The sequence below is a fragment of the Abramis brama genome (assembly GCF_963993115.1).
Source record: "Abramis brama genome assembly, chromosome: 2".
NCBI classification, from domain to species: domain Eukaryota; kingdom Metazoa; phylum Chordata; class Actinopteri; order Cypriniformes; family Leuciscidae; genus Abramis; species Abramis brama.
Window position 1 is genome coordinate 25,577,473 of NC_139964.1, and position 25,570 is coordinate 25,603,042.

A 25,570-nucleotide genomic window follows, 5' to 3' on the forward strand; every position below is an offset into this window, starting at 1 on the left:
TGTTTCATGTGATTCATCATAAACGAGCCAGTCACGTGATTCCGGTGTTGAAGATCACATGATCTTATTAGTCAGATCTGACAGACGCTACCGTTTCTAAAGTTTAGGGTCAATGAGATTATTTCTTTAAAAGAAATTAATACTTTTATTCAAAAAGGATGCATTAAATTGATCAAAAATAACAGAAAAGACATTTATAATGTTACAAATAAATGCTGTTCTTTTGAACTTTAGATTCATCAATGAATCCTGAATAAAAGTATCACTGTTTCCACACATATAAAGCAGCACAACTGTTTTCAACACTGATAATAATCATAAATGTTTCTTGAGCATCAAATCCTCATATTAGAGTGATTTCTGAAGGATCATGTGACACTGAAGACTGGAGTAATGATGCTGAAAATTCAGCTTTGATCACAGGAATAAATTACATTTTAAAGCTACACTGTGTAATTTTTTAAGTTGATTCTTAGCAAAAAAACACTGTGTTCTTTCAAAATGATATGTGCTCATTAATGTGTAATTACTTCTACCAACTAATCCAGTATTCTCGTAAGCGTAGAATCTGCCATTTAGAATACATACGAGCGAGCCGCTCGAATGGCGGCAGCCATGTTGTGCCTCCATCTTGAAAATACATTAGCCAAAGAGGGACATACCTGGAAATTCAAGCTTCGCCTTTCGCGTTTGACACTCAGTGGCACTGTGACGAATGCGAGGGGGAGATTACTGCCGGCAGATTTGAAATAATACGGCCACCGTAGGAGTTAAAACGCCCTCTGAATGGGAGGGGCTAGAAAGTAATATTCAGTTGGTAGTCATATACAATTTCACCGCTAGATGGGAGAAAATCCTACACAGTGTAGCTTTAACATATATTCACATAGAAAACACTTATTGTAAATTGTAATAATATTTCGCAATATTACAGATTTTTCTGTATTTTTAATCAAATAAATGCAGCCTTGGTGAGAATGAGACTTCTGCTGAAAATTCAGCTTTGATCACCGGCGTAAATTACATTTTACAGTATATTACATTATAGAGCTGCACAATTCTGGATGAATTAAGAATCACACGATTTTTAAAAAAAAATAAAGATCATGATTCTCCCACTATTCTGAATAGACAACTAAACAAAATAACGTACAATATCAGACGTAGGGGAGAATCTTTTGGCAAAAAATGGCAACAATTTATTACATTCTTTAATGATACCAACCTTAGACCTGGATATAGGGGTTTATATGTTTTGTGGGTTTTTTTGTACTAATACCATCTAAATTTTGCATGTATCTTTGCTTGTATGTAGATATACATTAGTGTATGCACATGTAATTATTTTTTTTTTTTTTCGATGTTCAGATGTCCTGTTTATCAGATTGGGGATTGCTTTGTTGGGGCTGGATAGGGTTGTTTATGGTGGGTGGGGTGGTATGTACAAATGCAGTTTGCAACAATAAAAATTCTATGACAAAATAACGTAATTGACTAGAGGTTCTGACAAAATGTTATTTTCTGCAGCTATTTTTGTAATGGTCACTTGTCGCCATTGATACAATCGTTATTCGATGCATCAAGTTGCTTTGAAAAGCTGATTTATTTTTTTTTTTGGATTGATTACCATTTGTATAATCACAGTTTTACTACAAATTCTATGGTTAAACTATGGTAAATTTGTGGTTATCACGATTTAACTTCAATAACCATGTTTTTTTTTATTATTATTTTTTTTTATTTGTAGTAAAACGATGGTTATTTTTCATAAGGGCGTTGTCATTTAGGAATAAGATCACGTGAGTGTTTAAATCGAGGTCTTTTAATGATTAATCGTGCAGCTCTATTATAATAGAAAAGTTATTTTAAATTGTAATAATATTTCACAATATTAGTTTTTTTACTGTATTTTAGATCAAATAAATGCAGCCTTGGTGAGCAGAAGAGACTCATTTAAAAAACAAATTAAAAATCTTACCGAGCAACTCCCAAGTTCAGCAAGTATTTTCATGGTCTTTTCTTACAAAATTAAAAATGCATTAAAAAAACCAAGTCAGAAAACATAGTAGGCAAAACTCAGGAGAATATGACAAAACCAGTCTTTAATCCAGAACAAGAAAACTCAGGAGAAACAGCGTAAATATATTCATTGGCGGACAAAGGAGAAGAAAGAAACTCAGGGCTTAAATACATGAGGAATGTAATCATGAAGGGAAACAGGTGTGAAAAGCTAATTAACAATCGAGGAAATGAACAAAGCAGGTAAAACAGAACACACACACACGTTACAGTAGTGAGACACCGCTCAGAAACTACAGTAAAATCCCTCAATGAAAGTGAAGCGGCACGCTTGCATGCCTGAAGTGGGACATCTGCACGCTTACACACACACTCCAGCTGTCCTCGCCGAGCCTCAGGGGTCACAGGTCAGAGGTCAGGGTCAAGGACAATGCCGATCCAGATCCTTTGTTTTGTTGTGTGTTGCTGGGAGACGAAGGGTCGTGGGTCTGACGGCGGGAGGTGTGTGTGTGTGTATGTGTGTGTGACAGCTGGAGGAGGAACAACAGTGTGAGGAACGACAGACTGTTTGCATTCAAACACAGATGATATAGTTAATCATCAAATGATTGTGCAAACAATGATAGTGTGCTTTATTCTTGGCCATCATCTGCTGCTCTCATTCAGTTTACAGTCAATCTGGGATCTTTTTCTGCAAGTATCCCAGGATATCAGAGGCACTCTGAAATGTTGATCTGAAGATGAGGGTTGTGTGTGTCTGATGTGGTTTTGTGGTGACCGAGGTTCAGCTGCGTTATCTTCCTCTTGTTCAGGCCATCTGGAGAACATGAACCGAATGCAGGAGAAGACGACCTCCAGGACCATTCGTCATCAGGTGGAAATATGCCTGGACATTCTGACACACACAGAGTCCAGACTAGTGTTCACATCGACGAGAGTCTCCCTGGTCAATAAAACTGCTGATATGAGCTTCTCTGGTGTAAATAAAGAGATCCTCGAATTACTCAAATTTGGGTCTTTCATAGTTTATGAGACTTAAAATTTATGCTTAAAATTGAAATATTCACTGTCAGATGCATCCTCTTAAACAAAGGTTGGGTCTGGAGAAATGTGTAGAGAAAAACAGTAAAAAAACAAAACAAAAGGTTTACAAAAATACATTATAAAAAAATAAGATTGAAATATATATAGGTATATAATACAAAGTAGATCCATATAAATAAAATAAAAATATGAATATGTTTAAAAATCTATATTTAAATAAATAACAGTACAAGTGAGTAGGAACATTTTTTTTAAATATTACCTTTTTTTGGATGGGGGGTTGGGGTTGGGGTCCCTCACATGATGATGAAGATCATATTTGGGGTCTGTGACACCTAAAAAGTTGAAAAAGCATATAATCTGAGAAATGTTTGAATTGAGATCTCATACTGATTGCATACTTTCATAAACGGGCAAATCTGAGAATAGTTGAGAATGTTTTCTGAAACTTCTCTGTTTGATCCCTCTCTAGTTTCTGCTGTCTATGAGAAAGTGCACATAAACTTGAGTTACAATACGAAATGGCTATATTTAGCTCGATTCTCTTCTGAAGAGCTCGTTTCGTGAATACTTCACATATTTGCGGCTTTTCCACGGGAGCGCGGAGAGCGAGGTCACGTTCATTGACATATGCAGACAGGAATGAGGGAGGGGGTGGGGGGGCAGACATCTGTAGCTTTGCTAAGTTGTCTGATTCATTTCTGTGAATCGATTCGCTCGAGCGATTCATTTCAATGATCACGATTATTTACGCGATCACGTTAGAAAAAAAAAAAGAAAAAAACCTACTCGCGTCGAAAGTTAATTTTCTTGTTTTATAGGAAAATCATTAGTGTTGACATTATTCTTATTTTATATATATAATTATGTTCACTGAATTTTCATTATAATACAAATACACTCACCTAAAGGATTATTAGGAACACCATACTAATACTGTGTTTGACCCCCTTTCGCCTTCAGAACTGCCTTAATTCTACGTGGCATTGATTCAACAAGGTGCTGAAAGCATTCTTTAGAAATGTTGGCCCATATTGATAGGATAGCATCTTGCAGTTGATGGAGATTTGTGGGATGCACATCCAGGGCAGGAAGCTCCCGTTCCACCACATCCCAAAGATGCTCTATTGGGTTGAGATCTGGTGACTGTGGGGGCCATTTTAGTACAGTGAACTCATTGTCATGTTCAAGAAACCAATTTGAAATGATTCAAGCTTTGTGACATGGTGCATTATCCTGCTGGAAGTAGCCATCAGAGGATGGGTACATGGTGGTCATAAAGGGATGGACATGGTCAGAAACAATGCTCAGGTAGGCCGTGGCATTTAAACGATGCCCAATTGGCACTAAGGGGCCTAAAGTGTGCCAAGAAAACATCCCCCACACCATTACACCACCACCACCACCAGCCTGCACAGTGGTAACAAGGCATGATGGATCCATGTTCTCATTCTGTTTACGCCAAATTCTGACTCTACCATCTGAATGTCTCAACAGAAATCGAGACTCATCAGACCAGGCAATATTTTTCCAGTCTTCAACTGTCCAATTTTGGTGAGCTCGTGCAAATTGTAGCCTCTTTTTCCTATTTGTAGTGGAGATGAGTGGTACCCGGTGGGGTCTTCTGCTGTTGTAGCCCATCCGCCTCAAGGTTGTGCGTGTTGTGGCTTCACAAATGCTTTGCTGCATACCTCGGTTGTAACGAGTGGTTATTTCAGTCAAAGTTGCTCTTCTATCAGCTTGAATCAGTCGGCCCATTCTCCTCTGACCTCTAGCATCAACAAGGCATTTTCACCCACAGGACTGCCGCATACTGGATGTTTTTCCCTTTTCACACCATTCTTTGTAAACCCTAGAAATGGTTGTGCATGAAAATCCCAGTAACTGAGCAGATTGTGAAATACTCAGACCGGCCCGTCTGGCACCAACAACCATGCCACGCTCAAAATTGCTTAAATCACCTTTCTTTCCCATTCTGACATTCAGTTTGGAGTTCAGGAGATTGTCTTGACCAGGACCACACCCCTAAATGCATTGAAGCAACTGCCATGTGATTGGTTGATTAGATAATTGCATTAATGAGAAATTGAACCGGTGTTCCTAATAATCCTTTAGGTGAGTGTATAACAAGACATCACAAATAAATAAATATTTTCTTGTTTTATAGGAAAATCATTAGTGTTGACATTATTCTTATTTTTATATAAAATTATGTTTACTGAATTTTCATTATAATACAAATATAACAAGACATCACAAATAAATAAAAAAAAATACAATACAATACAATACAATAACACCAATATCTTAGATTTGTGTATTAAACAGGACTACAGCATAATAAAAACAGAGAATATAATTAGAGATATAAATTATAATTAGGCCTAGAGAATAAAAACAAAACAATAACATATTTCAAAAAGATGCAGAAGAGGATTCACTGTCCAGAGAGTTATAACAGTTTTATAAAGTCTGGTGGTTACTAATTTTCGTAAAGGGTATTTTATAAAGGATTTACAGCGCCAAATAACGATCTTGCTTGTCAACTGTAAAATACCTGTACTAGGCTAATAAACTATATAGTTTATTAGTGCATCCCTTCGAGCAGCAAAAGTGTTTCTTGAATCATTCAAATGAACCGATTCAGATAAACGACTCATTCATCAGTCGACATCTGCGAGGCTTGCGTCACTCGTGAAGACTCCGCTCGCGGGTTTCTCGGAGGCGGAATAGACTCGTCTGTGCGTCGATCGGAACGAGTGACTTCACGAGCTTCACGTTATAACGCCGAACACGATCGCGCGAGCCGAAGCGGACGCACGCGAGTGAAAGAGTGAAGGATTTACACGAGTCCGATGAGCAGCTTGAAGTCCTCGCTTGACCTGCGTGTGGTGAGTTCACACGAACCAGCTCAGTTCAGTTCACTCGCGACTCTCATGAAGCGCTCAAAACATAGTTAATCGGAAAGGTCATTTTCTTTAAAAAATAGGAAAAAATTAGAACAAAGGTAAATGGTTCGATTTAAAGGTCAAACATTTTTCTTAAAAGAAAAAAAAAATTAGAACAAGGGTAAATGGTCGGATTTAAAGGTCAAAACTTGTGTTTTTGTGTGACTGTACGGTAACGTTAGATTATTTATATTTATTTATTTTTGGAGTTGTAAATAGTTTTGTATTGTCTTGAAAGTAGTAGTAAAACAGTAGGATTATTTAAAGCTCCTGAATGACTCTCTGAAACTCGACCCGTTGTGCAGAACGCACTGTTACTGCAGATGGTCTCGGCTAATCATGCTGTCAATCACATTTCAGATGGGCCTGTTGTATTCTCATTACTTGTCGGTTTACTTGAAAATGTAAAAGACAGCCCTGAAGCTTTCATTTCACTGCGCCAGCTGAGGTTTCACTTTGAGCTGATATAATGTGGGCGTGCAGCGCTAAATGTCACGGGTTCACTTCACTGTCATCAGTTAAACAACTCCAAGTTCCAGGTTTGCTGTGAAATAATGTATTCGCGTGAATATCCACGCTTTAACAGTACAGACGCGAAAACAGCACAGAGAAGTAGATTCACGTTCCTGCACATCTACTGTCAACTTCTTATATTAGGCTATGACATCACGTGTACACGATTATGTCGTCACTCGCAATAAAGAACGAACGAGATTCGAACACAAACGTTTGGATTTAGAATTCTAGAATTCTAAACGGTTCTAGAACGCGGGCTGTCTCTGTCTGAGCGTGACTCGGACTCTGGATGGATGTTGTTCACATGTGAACTACACGTGATTGTTTGTCATTTGGTTTGGGCTCAAACTTTTCACCATAATACCAGCCGTTCAGATGCTGTGAGGAAGTGACGCGCAAGAGCTCTGATTTACTGTAAATCTCAGAGTCCAGAGAGAAGAGTCATGTGTGTATCAGGAGTTTTTCTGCGATGGATGTTGAGTAAGAGGAAAGTACGGTGTGTTTGGCTGTTCTATAAAGATCAGTCCTATTTTTCTCCTTTGTTTTCATCTAAGAAACAAAAAATGATTTGTGACCAAACGTTCATTGAGCAAAATGTTCAAATATAGGGCTAATATGTAGGCTTACGCTACGATATGTGTATTCTACTGTATTTGAACAAATAATTCAGTTCATTTATTATTTTTTTATTAATAAAATATTTAAAATGTTGCTATAGGAAATGTTTAAAATCTAAAAATACATTTTAAAATAAAATAAATACTGTCATTGTCATAGCTACACTCAATTAAATTGAATAATTAAGATATAATTCATATATTTCACATTTAATTTTATTATATTTACTTTTATTTTATTTTTAATTCAATGTTACTATAGAAAACATTTCAATAAAAATAAAATATACATTTTAAAATAAATGATTTTTCAATACATATTGCCATTTTGATACATTACATTTTATTCATGAAATATACGAAAATATTAATATTAAAATATTGAATAACTAAATTGTTCATTTTAACTAAAAATGTTAATTTTATTACATTTATTTGTGTTGCTTTTTACATAAATCAAATATTAACATTAAATATTACAATATTACATTGTTTTTAAAAACATTAAAAACAAAAATGCACATTTTAGTAAATATTGGTATTTTATTACATTCGAGTTAAGATATTAATATCAAAATATTTAATAACTAACACAAAATCTGTTCATTTTATTACATTTATTTGTGTTGCTTTTTAAATAAAACATATTTGAAATATTTTCCTTTAGAAAACATTTTAAACAAAAATGTACATTTTAGTAAATATTGGCATTTTATTAAATCTAAAATATTTTACTATAGAAAACATTTTAAAACAAAAATGTTAGTAATTTTAGTAAATATTGCCATTCTGTTCATTAAATGTATTAATATATTAATTCAGTTAATTTTATTAATTTTTTTCTCATTACTTTAAAACGTTACTATAGATTTGAAATAAAAATCAATATAATTTTTTGAAATAAATAAAAATACTTTAACTACAGTAGTCAACATTTCTACAAGTGGATCAAAACCTTTCATCAAAGTTATACATGAATTTTGGACAATACCCGTTCTTGTCTTAGGACAACTTTTAGCTTTTTTGATCCACTTCAAATGTTGACCACTGTATAACCATAAATCATAAATATATATATATATTAATTAAAATATGAATATACAATGGTTTTGATGCACTTTGCTTCATCACTGTGTGTTTCTCTCTTAGATAAATGCTTCATGTTGGGTAAAGGCGTGAAGCGTAAGCTGGAGCAGGAGGAAGAGGATGGTGTGATGAAGATGGAGGCGTCGCACACCTGCTACTGGTTTCAGCGGCAGACGGTGCTCAACCTCTCCTTACTGAAGCTGCACACCCGGCCGGGACACGGGGAGCCGGACCTGGCCCGCAGGGTGCTCATCACGAACACACTCCGGCACATCCAGGACGAGCTGAGAGGAGAGGAGTGTGTTCCCAGACCGCAGACTCCCTCATCTCCTGTTATGAAGGACAGTTTCAGCACAGCACTGGCTGAAATCGAAGCTCTGTGTCCAACAGTGGGAATAACTGCTTTATTCTCCACATCCGACCAGGACGTGCCGGACATTACCAGTGGCACTGACTCGGATAATTCAGGAGAACTGCGAGATCCAGATCCAGATCTCTCTGAAATGCACAGCATTGTGGACTCTGACTCCGCCCCATTCACAGCTAGCCACGCCCCCTCATGCCTCGCTGACTTCTCATTTGACGATTTCCTGTTCACGGAAATAGACAACTTCCTGTTCGACAGCACCCCGTGCAGTTCATCCCTGAGCGTTTCCATGGTAACGGACGACCTCGTTAAGACGCTCGCTGGTTACGGAAACGGCGGGACGAGCCAATCGGCTCTTCCGTCTAATCAGACGTTCAAACTCGACCTGAACGAACTGGATCACATTATGGAGGTTTTGGTTGGGTCATAATTTGACAGGCATTTTATACTTTTTGTACTTGCATCAGGAAATATTAAGGTCGGTTTTTCTGTATTATGGTATGTACAGCAAAAAGGTCACGTATATATGCGTATGTTCGTATATTTATTTTGATACAGTAGCAATGTGATGTAATATATTGCAGCCATTTTGTAATATCATTATGATGTGATAAAGTGATATTTTAATACCTTTTTCTTGTGGAAATTTGATATGAATTACACTATTTTAGTATTTAAAATTTTTAAATAAAAGAAATTCCAAGATAAAATTGTGTTCAGTTTGTCCTTTCAAAATAAACCAATTAAATACAGGCATGAATGAAAGTCTGAAACAATGATTTCTCAGCAAAACAGCATTTTCTCTTAAATTATTTTAATTTCTTGTGTACACTTAAAGAAAATTTACACACTAGTTTTGTTTTTTTCAAAGAACCCAGGCATGCGCGATTGACCTCGGTACAGGCTCTTTAGAGATATCATTCATCTGTATGAGTTTTCCATAGGAATTTTCCCATAACAATTTTTACATGATCCATAGTTTGACTGTACACAGTCCGAAGCCACAGTTAACTATGTAAGCAGTTCTTCTGTATGTCTTTACAATGTGCAAAATCCTCCAGGAGACGGAATAAACAATGACACACACACACACACACACACACACACACACACACACAAAAAGAACTGGGAGGAAAAAGAAAAAAAAAGCCAAAAGATGGGAAACTCTTTACAGATGTTTCTGGTGAACATTTCCCATCATGCAGTGCACTCCTGGCGTAAGGGACCACTGTGACAGCAGACGTCCTCCAGAAGAGTTGCTTAGGATTTGGCAGATTAAATAAAACACAGATACGGCATGACCAAAAACACAATGATGACAGGAAAATGAGCAAAACGTTACAGCAGATATTGGTCCCTTATTCTCAATACAGCTATATTATATATATATATATATATTCAAGTTAATCATTCATTCAACGATTCCTTCACTACATTACAGTCCGAAGCCAGTGGTTTCAACTTACATTAAAAAGTAACAAACAACAAAATAAGAACCGAACACGAGCAGCAAAAATATTGAGGAAAAGCTGTCGTTTCTATAGTTGTTGATGGACTCGTCTACAGTCTGTCAGTGAGGAAAGCAAGTTCAATCTTAAACTATTCGCATGAAAAAAAAAGAAGAAAAAAAAGGATTTTGTGTTCACTAACGCATGTGTGAAATCAAAAAAACTAAAACCTACAAGTAATACCAATATTGATTGAAAATGTAATAGCCAAAACGATTAAAAAAGTCCTTTGTTGCGCAAAATCAAAAGGAAATTTTGCAGGCGGATTGATTTCAAGTCTATGTAACTACGCATTTATATATCTAAATACAAATCAGATCATTCACATAATCATTTGTGCCACTGAAGGACTTTTAAGCCAGTGTTTTATAATAAAAACAAACAACCGGAAACAGCAAGTGCCTCTCTCTCTCTCTCTCTCTCTCTCTCTCTCTCATACACATTAACTTAACCGTGAAGGATAATCAAAAGGAAACTCTCATCCCTGATTATATACAGATTGGCTCTAATATAAACACAAACTCTTTTCCTATTGTCATTCTACAAATAAAATGATCTGTTTTTTTCTTCTCTAGAGCGATCGATCATCAGCTGATTATCTCACACACTCTTCTCTTAACATAGCATGATGTATTTGAACTTAAAAACGCCCAGGAAAATGACACACACAAAAAAAGGAGCTAGAAAACCAAAAGGATGAAATTAAAATCATGTGGAGTAAACTGGAGAGCGACACACAGAGACGGAGGACGCGTCAGTCGGGCAGGAGAGGAGTCAGCGTGGAGGGGAACATGAGGACTTTAGCCTGCATGAACGACAGATCCGGCAGGCCTGAGATCACTCGCTGAGCCTCGGCGCTCAGATGCTCCTCCTTCTGCACAGGCTTTCTGCTGAGAGAGAGCACACACGTCAGACCGATCAGGGAAACATCAGAGAGAGAGAGCAGACATATCAGATATTAGCAAGATATATCAAACCAGATAGACCAGAGAAAGATCAGATCAAAGATATTAGATATATGTGACCCTGGACCACAAAATCAGTCACATTTTTTTTTTATTGAGATTTATACATAATCTGAAAGCTGAATAAATAAGCTTTTCATTGATGTGTGGTTTGTTAGGATAGGACAATATTTGGCTGATATACAACTATTGAAGATCTGGAATCTGAGGGCTGCAAAAAAATCAAAACATTGAGAAAATCTCCTTTAAAGTTGTCCATTTATGTTGGCGACTGTGCTGCATTCACTCACAAAAATTAATGTTGTATATATTTACGGTAGGAAATGTACAAAATATCTTCATGGAACATGATCTTTACTTAATATCCTAATGATTTTTGGCATAAAAGAAAAATCGATAATTTTGACCCATACAATGTATTCTTGGCTATTGCCACAGTTATACCCGTGCGACTTGTGATCCAGGGTCACATATTAGTAAGAGATCAGGCAGATCAGAGAGAGATACGTTTAGAAAAAGAGATTACAGATAAGAGACAGAGAGATCGGACTGATCAGAGAAAGAAATCAGATCAGAAGAAGAACGAGATCAGGCAGATCAGAGAGAGATCAGCCAGGAGTGTGTTTCCTGAAAGCATCGCTAGCCAACTATGGTCAAAGTACTGTCGTTACCAGCAGTTCAACGAGCATTCGCAAACACCATCGCAAAGCTGTGCGTTTGAACGACAGGTCTCGACCTGTGGTTAGAAGCAGTTTCTTGTTTGCATGACGTGGACTCAATAAATCCTTATCTTGAGCCAAATAAGCATGATGACATTCAGTATAATCTGTATCTTTTATTTAGAATACATACAAATGTCATTTACATCTTTTAGTTTGTTCAGAGATTTAAAGCGTCGTTTCTGAAGAGTGCGCATGTGTGAACGTGCTCTAGTACGTACGAACGAGCCTATGATTGAATCTGGAAATAAAGCAAAAAAACTGAGAAAAATGAGGAATAGTCCTCAGATGCCGTGTTCGTAATTTATAGCAAAACATCTAGCGTTAATTCGATCTTAAACAGATTCATTAAAAGTAGTGATTACTCCAACACCTGCGTGACGTCATAAACCAACATGGTTAAACGACTACTTTGCGACAATTAGGTTTCGGGAAACAGTCGTGACTAGCAAACTGATTTCTTCAACGATACATCGATAGTGAAACAGTGAGTTACTGAAGCAGTGAGTTACTGAAGCAGTGAGTTACTGAAGCAGTGAGTTACTGAAGCAGTGAGTTACTGAAACAGTGAGTTACTGAAGCAGTGAGTTACTGAAGCAGTGAGTTACTGAAACAGTGAGTTACTGAAGCAGTGAGTTACTGAAGCAGTGAGTTACTGAAGCAGTGAGTTACTGAAACAGTGAGTTACTGAAGCAGTGAGTTACTGAAGCAGTGAGTTACTGAAACAGTGAGTTACTGAAGCAGTGAGTTACTGAAGCAGTGAGTTACTGAAACAGTGAGTTACTGAAGCAGTGAGTTACTGAAGCAGTGAGTTACTGAAGCAGTGAGTTACTGAAACAGTGAGTTACTGAAACAGTGAGTTACTGAAGCAGTGAGTTACTGAAACAGTGAGTTACTGAAGCAGTGAGTTATGTTGTTTTACGGGAAACACACCCATGATCAGAAAAAAGACAAGACAAATCAGAGAAAGATATCAGACTCATCAGAATAACTATAAGCTTTTAAACATTTTTATCATTTTTGCATTACATTTGTGACACCCTAAATTAGTAGCTACCACAATTTATAACATCCCTTTCTTAAAGGGTTAGTTCACCCAAAAATGTAAATTCTGTCATTAATTTCTCACCCTCGTGTTGTTCCAACCCCGTAAGACCTTCGTTCATCTTCCGAGGACAAATGAAGATATTTCTGATGAAATCTGAGAGCTTTCTGTCCCTCCACTGGAGCAGCGTAACTAACACGCTCAAGCCCCGGAAAGGTAGTAAAGACATCATTAAAGTAACACATGTGACTCCAGTGGTTCAACCTTAATTTGATGAAGTGACACAAGTTTGCGCAAAAAAAACAAAATTTACCTCCAATTTATCCAAAGTGCATCACAGAACAACTTTCGGTCTCGAGTCGACAACACGCATGTGTCGTGGTGTTAATGGACTGCAGGTCAATATTAAATAAAGTAAATAAAGTGGTAATTATGCTTTTTTGTGCAAACAAAGCACTTGCGTTGCTTCATAAAATTAAGGTTGAACCACTGAGTCACATGGATTACTTTAATGATGTCTTTACTACCTTTCTGGGCCTTGAAAGTGTAATGAAAGCTCTCCAATTTCATTAAAAAGATTTGTGTCCTGAAGATGAACGAATGTCTTGCGGCTTTGGAACGACATGAGGGTGTGTAATTACGACAGAATGTACATTTTTGGGTGAACTAACCCTATATTTGATCAGTTTTGCAAAAGTAAAAAAATTGCCACACAAAGTAGGATTAAAAATGCAAATAAATAACCATATATCAAAGGATAAAAACTGGACGACAACCACTAAATGAAATCAAACCTAGTGCTGCACATAAAAACATGTAACAGGTTTCTAACAGCTGCAATGGTTTCAATTTTGTGTAAAACCGTGGCAGTCGGATCAAATAATGAGTCCATGCCCACAGATATCCAGCATCCCTGTAAACTCGTGAGGAAGTGTGTGTGTGTGTGTGTGTGAACGAGTGAGTCTCACTGACCTGGTGGAGGTGCTGGTCTTCTCGACGGTGGACATGAGGCGAGCGAACGCATCCACGACTCTCCTGCCCCCCCCGCTGACGTCCAGCTTGGCTTGGGTCAGCTCGTACAGCTCCGGGTCCACGCCTGCACACGCATATCACACGCATATCAGAACGCCTGTGTGATACGCCACCACACACACGCATCAGGGTTTGACATTAACACTGCGGGTAAAACCCCATGATAACGCTGTCAGATCACTGGCCGATTTGGCGAGTCACTTATTACGTTTACTCACTTTGCTGGGGAAGTTTGTGTAAGACAAATCTGCACAGATTTAGTGCAAATACTGAACTCATGATATATTAAATACAGCGTATTGAGCAGAATCTGCGCATATCTGGCTTACTTGAACACACACATCACTACGCAACAAACAACAGCGCGCTTGTTCATTTGCATTGAAGCAAAAGCAAACATTAAATTTGGTTAACAGAAAAGACTTATTTTCCAACATCCTACATTTTATAAGCTGTGATGTAGTTAATCTGTTTAATTTCTTTTTCTTTTTCTTTGGCGAGTAGAAGTTCTGAATGGCCGGTAAGTTAAAAATTTAGAAGCAAAATTGGCCGGTGAGTGATAAAGTTAATTTCAAACCCTGGTACGCATGCAAACGATCGTCTGAAAGGACGGTTAAAGATATGGATGCAAATAGAGCCGAGATCATGAACACACACACACAGCGCTGGTGTTAAACAGCAAACCTGGTATGGAGGTGGCCGGGCCGGAGGGCGACTCGTCCACGGGGCCGAAAAAATCGAGGTTGAGCAGAGACGAGCCTCCACTCGCTTCAGAGAGAACGAGGGATGATGAAAGAGAGGAGAGGGGTTACGGACAGACAGAGAGAGAGAAAACAGGAGAGCAGAAGTTGACATATACGCTCAGATCTGGATTAGTGCTGAAATCTACATGACCAGATTAGTGTTGCTTTCTGTTAGCGAGAAGCATTCGTGAACATCCAACATTAGCATAGAGACGGCTACTGCACGACTGCTAATCTACAGGCTAGCGTCACATCGGCAGACGCTCGGGAACAAGAAGAGCTCAGCTCCTCCGTTCTTCTGTGTGGTGTTAGTGAGAGAGACGAGAGGTGGCTGTTACCGTCCAGAGGGTTTGTAAGGCCACTGCTGCTCCAGTCAAACTGAACGGGAGGAAGAGACTCCTGACGGGGAGAGAGAACATCATATCACAACAAAGTAATGCAAAAAGTTATCTGTCTGATTCTTTTTAAATGTGTGATTATTTTATTTACTGATTGGTGTATTAGCCTTAGAAATGTGGCGTTTTTTGCATTTTTAATCCTAATTTTGTGTAACTATTTCCACTTTTTTTAGTTTGATCAAATAATAAATCAAGAAAGGGATGCTATAAATTGTGGTAGCAACTGATTTTGGATGTTTCATAAATCAATAAATCATGTTTCAATAATAAATCTTTATAATTTGCACTTTGTGATGCTACAAGCAATCAAGCAGGTTTGCTATATACAACCTATATATATATATATATATAAACATGGTAAAAACATGGTAACCATGTATGAATGCATATTTGTCATTTTAACTGAACTCAGGACTGGTGGTGCTTAAGATATTGTTGGTCATTCAGTGTTTCTGTAAAAAGAATTCTAATTCTACTACTAATAACTAAATACAACGCACACTAAGGATTGATGGGCTGCTGGGCTCATGAATATTAATCACGTTTTCAGCATTCACTCAAACTGGTTTGCTGAAATCAAAACAGTGTTGAACACCAGCCAATGAGATTGCCGTTTGCGCATTAGCTCCGCCCACTACCAGAGAAACCAGCATATCTTCTTAAAAGTTCACTGAGCTGCACTGAAATAGTACAGATCGCTTGACGGAGAGCGAAACCCTCAAGCGCTCGCTAAGAGTGTTCAGCGAGTCAAAATAGATCTATGCTAAACTTATACTTAGCCTTGAACACACACTGGCAAATAAAATCTAGGAATTTATTAGCTAATGGCTACTTATAGACATTATTTAATCGCCCAGAGTAAAGATTTACTTGCATATACATTGTAGAGGGTTGTATATCCTCCCACACAAACATACTGTATGTACGCGGATAACGTTATACTTATATATCCAACTTTATATATAGAGCTGAGCGAATATCGCTACATTTTGCAACCATACAGACGATCATGTAATTGAGATTTGCAATATAGTATATATCGCTTTATCTGAGTATACATTATGTATGCGGATATATGCAATATATGCTGCAATATTGTGATTTCTGAGTGAAGAGTTTGATCAGATGAAGGTCAGTGAAGACGCTCACCTGCGCGGCGTCTGGAGGACAGGTGCTCAACTCCGAGACGACTGCAGGAGATTGTGCTATCGAGGCGATCATCTCAGCGGCGGAGACGGGCTTCACCGGCTCTTTCGTGGGTTCCAGCATCCCCTGCACACACACAGAGCTCTCAGATCACTTTCTTTCTCTCTTTCTTCAAAATGTCGTAATCATTTGTTAACAAACAAGTATTCATTACTTCAATGAGTCATCGTTTCTGCCTTAAATTATTACATCGTTTAAATTAATACATTTTTAGCTAACTGTGATTTTTGTATGTGTACATTTCTGAAATGCATAACTTAGACAGTTTCCTCTGAAACGATGTGTATTGTGAAAAGCGCTATACAAATAAATGTGAATTGAACTGAATGATTGATTTAACACAGTGGTTTAAAATAAACCAGCATCACACACACACACACACACACACACAGTTCGCCTGCAGCTGGGCTCGACTCACCAGACTGGCAGCGTACATTGGCACAATTACAGGCTGCTTTTTATGGCCCGTGAACAGCTGAGGAGAAAGAGACACAAACAGAAGATGAGAAAAGTTAAAGAGGCATTTTATTGAGTCTTGATTTAGTTTTTAGGGTCTACTAGAACAGGTTTTCATGCTTGAATGTTCAAAACACATTATCTTCCCCATATAGTGTGTTGTGATTGGTCGAGTGTGTTTGGGAAATGTCCCGCCTCTCACCATAACCACCAGTTTCAACACACTACTAACAACCAGGCTCCGCCCCTTTATTCTGCATATTAATTATTTAAATGAGGAATATTGTGACGTGTTCATTCCCGGAAGAAACTCAAGATTACACTGTCAAATAAAAAGCGAATTTCGAATATTCATCAAATAAATAATAAAACTGTCGAACAATATGTAGATGTGGTGAGTAGAAATGGATTGTTTCCGAATGGCAGTTTGCTATCTTGTGCATATCGTGTTTCCTCAGGTTACTGATGCACTTACACAGTTTTATGCACTATTGTAGCCTAATTTTCCTTGCATGCACATTAAGGAAATTATATTTTATGTAAGAACAAATGTTTCAAAAGTTAATGCACTTTAAAAAGTGAATGTCATTTCATTTCAATAAAAGATGTGATCATACCTGTCAACACTCCCGTTTTTCCCGGGAGTCTCCCATATTTCACACCCATCTCCCGCCCCCTCCCGTTTTGTTATTTCTCCCGTGAAACTCCCGTAATTTGTATGGCCCAAACGTCGTTATATGAATAATCACATCAATATATTATTCCAAGGTTGTCCAGTTGCCAGATCTTGTATGAAACCCATCCTACTCGCGCAATCAACACATCATACACATTTCAACCCATTTGTGAGCTCAACCTGGCAACCCAGTTGTGCCGTCGAGATCTGCGCAGGTAGTAGACGCGGGAAGTTGAATAAGCGTTACTGGTAGAAATGGGAAAAGACTCCGTGGTAAGTAAATATTTAACGCAGCATCCGTTTTTTTCTGTCATCATTTGGCTGCGTTACATTATATGATTGTGATATGATTATATGCTTTTATTCTTGCGAATGCTTTTAAACCATTCAAGCCATATCTTACTTATTTTATAAAACTTTAAAAGCGGAAAGCGCATCACTGGGAATACATCTGACATCGCAGTCTAACCTTGACGGAAATAAATATCCTACGCCAAATGTACCAGAGAAAAAGTTACACAACAATATGCTGATTGATTACATAGCAATATTTGGATGTAATATTCAGTTCCAGTGAAAACCTGTTCCAGTTAATGGAGTAGCCTACAGGTGATGTGTAATATTCAGTACCAGTAAACTCCTCCCGAAAAATATTTTGGTACCCAAATGTTGACAGGTATGGGTGAGATCCTTGATTTGGTTTATATTTGCTTATTGCGTTCGCTTGCGCCCTCTTGTGGGCATACAGTACTTTCCCCCATAACATCAAGTAGCGTCTTAAGAATTTGAATATAATTCGAATTTTGCTAATATTTAAGAAAGAAATTCTAATTGAGCTTTTCAGCCATTCTGACAGCCCTAGTTCAGAAACAGTGGCTGCGTTTACAAGCACAACTTTAGTTTAAATCGGACAGAATTCATTCCGATTGACGAATCCGAACGTAGTGTTTACATGAACGCTAAACATGTGATCGGGTTGATGTGCGCATTTATATGTCACAAGCTTCAAATCGGAATAGATTTTTTGACATGCACGAATATAAAGAGTTTGTATGCGCCTTTTGCGCATGATAACCATCTCCTACATTGGTTCATTATTTGTTTTAAACAGCAGACTTAATATTTATCCATTTCTGATCAGAATTTGGAGACAATGAGCATATGAACTGTTGTGCCGTGCTGCTAATATTCATCACGTAGTAAAAATGACCCTCCCCGCATCGTCTGTGGATGAGAATCTGAAACAAGGACTGGTGGGTCGCTGTCCTGCTCCACTTCACAGACGCAGTGAAAGGAGAAGTTCAGCATGACGGGACACTCATTTATACGACACTTTATTCAACAGGAACAACAGCTCGTTCCGCGCGTCACACGTCATTACGCTATTTCAACCTCATTGCACATGCGCAGTCCTTTCAGTCTCGGTTTTCAATCCGATCAAGTGTTTACATGTTCTCTCGATCAGATTAGAAAAGGAATCAACTCCCCCATTCAATCGGGATCGATTAAGGAGTTTACATGAAGGCTTTTCAGTCCGATTGAGCCGTCAATCCGATTACTAACGGATTATTTGGTTGCGTGTAAACGTAGCCAGAGACACTGATGTAGAGAATAACTCCCGCTGGAGGGACTTTGTAACTTTTTCATGCTCAAACATCAAGAATACACACTAAAGAAAGTTAAACATGGTCCACTTTAAAGACAAAAAACTTTTTTTCACAATCCAACTCACTATATTTCTGGTGTCAATGCCGAGAGAGCAGAGCAGGGCTTTATTGGTGTGAGAGCCGCCCCACTGGTACCGGAGACCGTAGGCATTGTTAACATCCTGAAGCTGCCGCCACACGTCCCGCAACGCCCTACAAAACCCACAGGAGGAGACAGAGACCACAGCAACACCATGAAGACTTCATTACAGCATCTGGCCCTCAGCAAACACACTCGCGGCTCCTCACCCGTCGTCGCTGTGTTCCTGTCCTGATGTGTCAGGGGGTTTGAGGAAGGTGTCGAGCGTGGTCACGTCTTCCTCCACCCGAGGGGCGAGAACCAGCTCGAAACTGGCCTGGAAGATCTTCTCCAAACGGCTGAACAGCGCAGTCTTAGTGGAAAACACATCAGAAAACAACGGCTTCAACAAAGACCTTTTGAAAAAGATTGTTTCCGAAATATATGTAATTATTTTATTTAATTTCTATTATTTATTTTTTGATATTCAGATGTCCTGTTGATCAGATTGGGGATTGCTTTGTTGGGGCTGGATAGGGTTGTTTATGGTGGGTGGGGTGGGGTGGTATAAAATGTAAAAATGCAGTTTGCAACAATAAAAATTATATGACAAAAAAGAAAAAAAAAAGATTGTTCTGAAATATAGAACTGCCAATTTAACTAAATCCAAGATAGTGGACGAGGTGAGAGAAACATTGATTATATACATGATCAGCTCTTCAAAATGTTTGGGGTCAGTAAGACTTTTTTTATTAAATTTTTTTATTCCGCATTAAATTGATCCAAAGTGACAGTGACATGTTTAATGTTACAAAAAATTCTATTTCAAGTAAATGCTGTTTTTTTTCTTGTGATGCCAATCACATTTTCACAAAAATATTGAGCAGCGCAACTATTTTCAACACTGAGTATAATCAGAAATGTTTCTTGAGCATCAAATCAGAATAATTTCTGAAGGATCATGTGACACTGAAGACTGGAGTAATGATGCTGAAAATTTAGCTTTGATCACAGGAATATATTATATTTTAACATGTCTTTACATAGAAAACAGTTTCACAATATTACTGTTGCTACAGCTCTTACTGACCCCAAACCTCTGAACGATAGTGCACATTTATTACAGAAAATGACTGATGATAATAGCCCAGTGCAATTAAAAACTGATTACCCAATATTTGTGTGTTATTGATCTTTACGCTTAAAGTGAGAGAAAATTGATTTATTTTAAAATAAAGTGTTTTTCTGTTTTTAACATGCATTTAGTTTCGACTTAATGACTAACTTGTACAGTGAAATTAATGAAAGAGATTAATGCTTAATCAGTCATGTAGAAAGAGTAAACCATCCGGTCCAGGTACATTCCTGAATCTGGTATCATTTCCCTGCCAGTTTTCAATCCCTTTCACCGTTTAGGACAACAAATTGAGGAACAGAATGGGACAAAGTGAAAAACAGTAAATATAAATCAACCAACTAATATTTTAGATAATCAGACCTACCGTTGTGCAACTTTTGCGCTCCTCCGCACCAGTAGGGGGCGCTGTAACGGCCTGACTCCCGTGCCATTCGTCTCCAGTTTTTTCAGTGCACAATGAATCCTGTTCCTGCCCGAACGTTGCCCACGATTCCTCTCCATTCTGGCTCTGATCCGGCTCAGAGAAAGCCTGCCATCCTCCGGTATCACCGGCATTGTCCACCGGTGCGGAGCTGAAATCCGCAAAACTGTCACTTCCAGGAAACTCGGCAAATGTAGTTGCTTCCTCACCTGCCAAATCCGTTTTACTAGGTTCTTTTGATGTGTCAAAATCGCCAAATTCATCGTCTTCACCATCCATTTTGGGGTCCGTTTCGGCCTGAGCGACTAGCGTTGTGGCCCCCTGCTGGTCAAAATCAGCAAATACAGTCGCGCTAAATGAGCTAGCGTCTCCAAAGTCCCCGAAATCTCCGAAATCCTCATCGTCGTCCTCGGCAAGTTGGCTGTGATCAGCCGGAGTGGCAGTGTCCTCCTGAAGCGGAGGCGAAGGTACGGATCCCGTCGTGCTAAAGTCGCCGAATTCTTCGAGCGCGTCTGTCGATAGCGGCCGACCGAAGGAAGTCTCTGTTTCCGTCTCCGTTTCTTCGTTCTCGTTCTCTGAACCTTTCTCATCTGATTGTTCAGCACTACATCTCTCCTCAGAGTCGGGCGAAATGCCACTATCATCGGCTACACCGTTAACGGCTAGCGGTTGCGCTGTGCTAACAGCTTCAGTAGCATCAACTTCTAGATCCTTTTGATCTAAATCCGACCCTTCATGGAAACTCAGGCTCCCGTTGCTGAGACCTTCCGAGTTTTCCAAAGGGAATCCAAACCCTGCGTTTCTCGAATCCCTGCTGTCGTCCACTTTACTAGCTCCTCGCACTTCAACAACACCGTCGCTAATGTCATTCTGCGCCGGTTGATTTGAATGTTCCCAGTCTGTGTTTGAAGGCTGGTTAAGTTCAGCATTTGAAAAAGCAGCGAAATCTGCAAAATCATCTGGACTTTCACTGTTTTTGTGTGGCGTAGGAGGGCTTCCTACTTGGTCTAACGTTGCAAATCCGTTCGTTAGCACTTCAGCGGTGCCATTGCAGTCGCTATCAGTCCGAGATCCGGTTGCAAACTCCAGGGACGTGATGTGAGCTTGATGCTCGGTCAACTTTTTAAGTTCCTCCACACTAACCGTTCTGCCATTGGGCGTGCCAGTCTGGCTAGGCGCCACGCCATTAGCCTTAGCGGTTTGAGATGACAGTCCCACGATTCTCCCGTTGCTCAGCAGCTCCGGCGGCGAGGTGGCGTTTAAAGCCCGATTCTGGTTGAACGAGGTGGGCGTGTCGAACTCCGAGAAGCTGGTGCTGTTCGGGACGCCGGTGAAGTCGCTGAATTCATCGTCCTCGTCCTCGACGCCGTCCTCCATCGGGGGGGGAGAGGAGGAGTACATGCGTATCACGTCAGGCTCCATGGGGACCTGAGCAGAAACACACGGCCAAGAGCTCACGCCTGCAGCAGAACAGCACAGCAATGTACGCAGATTAACATCAAGAATATGACTGTGGCACAACAAGTACAAATTGAAATCTTACAAACCAGTATTTTCCAATGAGACACAAGGCAAGATTTTGGCAACAACTAGATCTAGATTTGTGATTGTTTGAGAAAGTTTTCTTGGCAAATGAAACGGACTGCAAGATTAATTTAAATAAAAGACAAATATATGCGCTACATGTTTCAGAGTGAAGCCCAGCACCGTGTTCATTTACACACGAGCAGCTCATGATCCAGTGTTTGTTTATTTATTTTATAAGTATTTTTATTAGAATATTACATTTTACAAAAAAGCAAAGGAAAACAAAATACATTTAGAAAATGAATACAACTCAATGAATGATAATATCAACAGAAACAACAATATAAATAATTATTAATATCATCCACCATTAATAACGATAATATAAAAAGGGTGATCCAGTGTCTCAAGTCTCAAATTGAGCTGCTCTTAAACACTGGATTATGAGCTCTTTGTGTAAATGATAAAGGTTTGTGTTTACATAATATATGTGTGTGTGGTGTGTACAGTATACACACATGCATGTATACATTTAAGAATTTTTTTTTTATATAAAATATTTATATTTATATAGGCTATATAAATTGTATATAAATGTATATACAGTATATACATGCAAATATTTCTTAAATATATACATGCATGTGTGTGTGTTTATATATACAGAATAATTATACACAGTACACACACATATATTATGTAAACGCATACTTTTATTTTGAATGCGATAGATTGTTTCACAGCCCTAATTCACTCTGAAATGTAGTGTTTGTGTGTGTGTGTGTGTGTGTGTGTGTGTGTGTGTGTGTGTGTGTGTGTGTTTAATTAAATCACAGCCTTTGTAATTTAATAATCACATCTATTCATCTTCTTGTGGATTTGGGAACGCAATATACGCCAAACATCTTCCCATACTTGTTGTCAACAAAAGAGAAGCTTTAAGTTTTTTCCACCAAAATAAAAGACAGATTTTTTTTTACATTTTAATATGAATAAATTAAGACAGCAATAAATATTATTATTGTACTTTTTCAGTTGTACAGTAAAATATAATTATTGGTATATTTTTCTTAATTATTTTTTAATTTTACAGTGATATAATATTAGTAATAGTTCTTGTTTTGTTTAATATTTTTATTTAGTAATAACAGTAATCAAAGTAAATATATATATATATATATATAATTTTATAGTCATATTGATATATAAAACATTTAAATCACAATTTTTTACAGAAAAAAGATTGTTTTGCCCCTAAAATTGTGCGGCCGGCCCTACAACGCATGTACCATGATGACTGTTGGAAAGCTATTAATATAATTAAAGTGTCAGGATGCCCACAGGATTAGTCCAAAACTGTAATTACATTTAATTTGAAATGGAAAGAGTCATTTGGAAATGATTTCTGACACACAAAGAAAGTCACGCCTTCTGCAACGCTGCATGTTTTAAACAGCAGGAGTTTCTGCACACGCTTCCTCCTCCTTAACCAACACGAGCCTCGCTCTTCTACATCAGCGTCTAATCACTGCAAACACAAGAAACACTTTCACTTCTGCGCTACAAAAAGTGTGTGATTTTAACACTAAATTACATTTTAGTGAGTGAATAAACCCACACTGCTTGTGCTTTAACACCTTAAAAGGAGCTTTTGAGACAACCATCAATAAATCTTCTTAATCTTGATATGAATAATCTTGTGTTAATTATGTCTGATCAAAGCACTGATAACCACTGCAATCCCACTGAACAATCGCTTCCTGATGGCACGGCTCACTAGAGAAGTGCTTCACACACACCGGCTCTTTTTGTCTAACTCAAATCAAATCAACGAGAGTAAAACCAGACAGATTGTCTTCAAATTAGACACTAATTAAGTGCTAATACTAGGAGGAGGAGTGGAGCAACAGGGAAACCGGATCAATTCAGGGAGTCATCATGAATAAATAAACCAGAAGAATTCAGTCACTGAATGCAATTATTTACAAAGTAGAGAAAAAGCACAAACCAAATAAAACGGTCTATTGTACCGGGAACTTGTTGTTTGCTGAAAGAAGGCTCAAACAATGACATGATCTTTTCCAAACCACAGTTTACATTCGCACCACTTTAGTGACTCATATGCCATTTAATGGTTTCTCTATTCTAGCAGAAACACGTACCAGAAAGCATCAGATTTCCAATTCAATAATTTACTATTTTGTTTCATATTATTGTGAATTGAAAGAATAAAAATTCATCATTCATTTGATCAGATTGACAGAAATACTATTTGTATTTCCTATAAAGATAAATCCATTTAAAGGGCACTACATCTATAAATATCTATAATCATAACTCAACATTCATATTACTCATATTATGATGACTGTATTGCAGTACTTTAACTCTTCTGAGGGACAAAAGCAACGTTTGATTACATGTTATATGAAAGTTTTCAAGTACATAAGACACACTTTAAGAGTACAGTTATTAAATCGGTGATTTCTTATAAATTAACTGATTTTAAGATCACAGCTGTCAAGAAACAGCAGGCCTACAGGACATAAACTGATACAACTTTCCATAATAACTAACGTACATAAACCAGCTGAATGGATTAGTTTAGACTAAACTGTATTTATCCTAGATTAAATCCGAATTAAACTGACATTTAATCTTTTGGACAGAATCGAATCGTTTTGGTGATGTTTACATTCCGGCTAAGTTAGCAGTTAGCCTGATCACAGCAGTGAAATTACACCTGACAGCATAAACTGAGTTATTTCTCACTGTCAAAACAAGCTGCTTCTTTCTAAACAATGGAACAAGTTGCCATAACAATCATGTTATTTTTCTCTAGGTGATTTAGAAGCGTAAACTTATTCAGTTAGCATGCAAACTCAATGTAGCATCAGAACCCATTGATTAACAAGGGCGATGCTAGCAAGCTAACACTAGCATTAGCCTCGATGCTAACGGCTAGCTCTCGCGCAGCTGTCAATCATCTTCTTACCTCAGGAGTCCGGAGTGATGCGTCCATCCTCACGGCGAGCATCTGTAGCTCTTACATACACACACAACTGGCTCGAGCTCTCTCTGTCAGTCTGTGTGTGTGTGTGTGTGTGTATGACAGTGTGTGTGAGTATCCTGCTCTTTTCCCGAGGATTACCCAGCATGCATCAGGGGCTGTGGTGTGGCACTTCTGGACTCTCATGTTGATTGGTCGAAGCTGATTTGGGAGATTTCAACTAAACCCAGCACTGAATTACTAACGTAAAAGTCAGAAATAATTTTTTATGTATAAAGACCCAATTTATACTGTGACAAATTAATATTATAAATATGTTAAACATCATTTGGAAATAATAGTTTCTATATATTAAGTTACTCACTACAGTACTTTATTATATTATTGTATTATTAATAAACATT

The 25,570-nt window shown here is 38.1% G+C and overlaps 2 protein-coding genes across 7 annotated transcripts; one reads left to right on the forward strand and one right to left on the reverse strand.

Moving 5' to 3' along the window:
* Positions 1 to 5,721: 5,721 nt before the first annotated feature.
* On the forward strand, positions 5,722 to 9,707 carry sertad2a (SERTA domain containing 2a). Its single transcript, XM_084105832.1, has 2 exons — positions 5,722 to 5,954; positions 8,294 to 9,707. Exon 2 carries the CDS (start codon positions 8,305 to 8,307, stop codon positions 9,025 to 9,027), a length of 723 nt encoding a protein of 240 aa, XP_083961958.1. The 5' UTR covers positions 5,722 to 5,954; positions 8,294 to 8,304; the 3' UTR covers positions 9,028 to 9,707.
* An 822-nt stretch (positions 9,708 to 10,529) lies between these two features.
* Positions 10,530 to 25,333, reverse strand: aftpha (aftiphilin a). Of its 6 annotated transcripts, none has more exons than XM_084105829.1 (10): positions 25,152 to 25,333; positions 20,573 to 22,089; positions 19,301 to 19,443; positions 19,078 to 19,204; positions 16,632 to 16,688; positions 16,157 to 16,279; positions 14,948 to 15,008; positions 14,551 to 14,634; positions 13,807 to 13,930; positions 10,530 to 10,992 (listed from the first exon to the last, which is right to left on the reverse strand). In XM_084105829.1, exons 2-10 carry the CDS (start codon positions 22,049 to 22,051, stop codon positions 10,860 to 10,862), a joined length of 2,331 nt encoding a protein of 776 aa, XP_083961955.1. In that variant the 5' UTR covers positions 22,052 to 22,089; positions 25,152 to 25,333; the 3' UTR covers positions 10,530 to 10,859. The 6 variants fall into 6 exon arrangements, with proteins under 6 accessions (XP_083961955.1, XP_083961953.1, XP_083961957.1 ...); XM_084105827.1 differs by having other exon boundaries at positions 10,675 to 10,992; positions 20,573 to 22,057; positions 25,152 to 25,311; XM_084105828.1 differs by having other exon boundaries at positions 10,712 to 10,995.
* Between the last annotated feature and the right edge of the window lie 237 nt (positions 25,334 to 25,570).

What these genes read in the sequence shown, in the direction of transcription:
- sertad2a (XM_084105832.1), top strand. Translation starts at nt 8,305, where the DNA reads ATGTTGGGTAAAGGCGTGAAGCGTAAGCTGGAGCAGGAGGAAGAGGAT.
- aftpha (XM_084105826.1), bottom strand. Translation starts at nt 25,193, where the DNA reads ATGCTCGCCGTGAGGATGGACGCATCACTCCGGACTCCTGAG. An exon ending in GCATTGACACCAGAAATATA is followed by an intron (nt 16,689 to 19,077) that starts GTGAGTTGGATT and finishes CTTTCTCCTCAG; the next exon opens with CTGTTCACGGGCCATAAAAA. An exon ending in AAGACCAGCACCTCCACCAG is followed by an intron (nt 10,996 to 13,806) that starts GTCAGTGAGACT and finishes GCTCTCTCTCAG; the next exon opens with CAGAAAGCCTGTGCAGAAGG.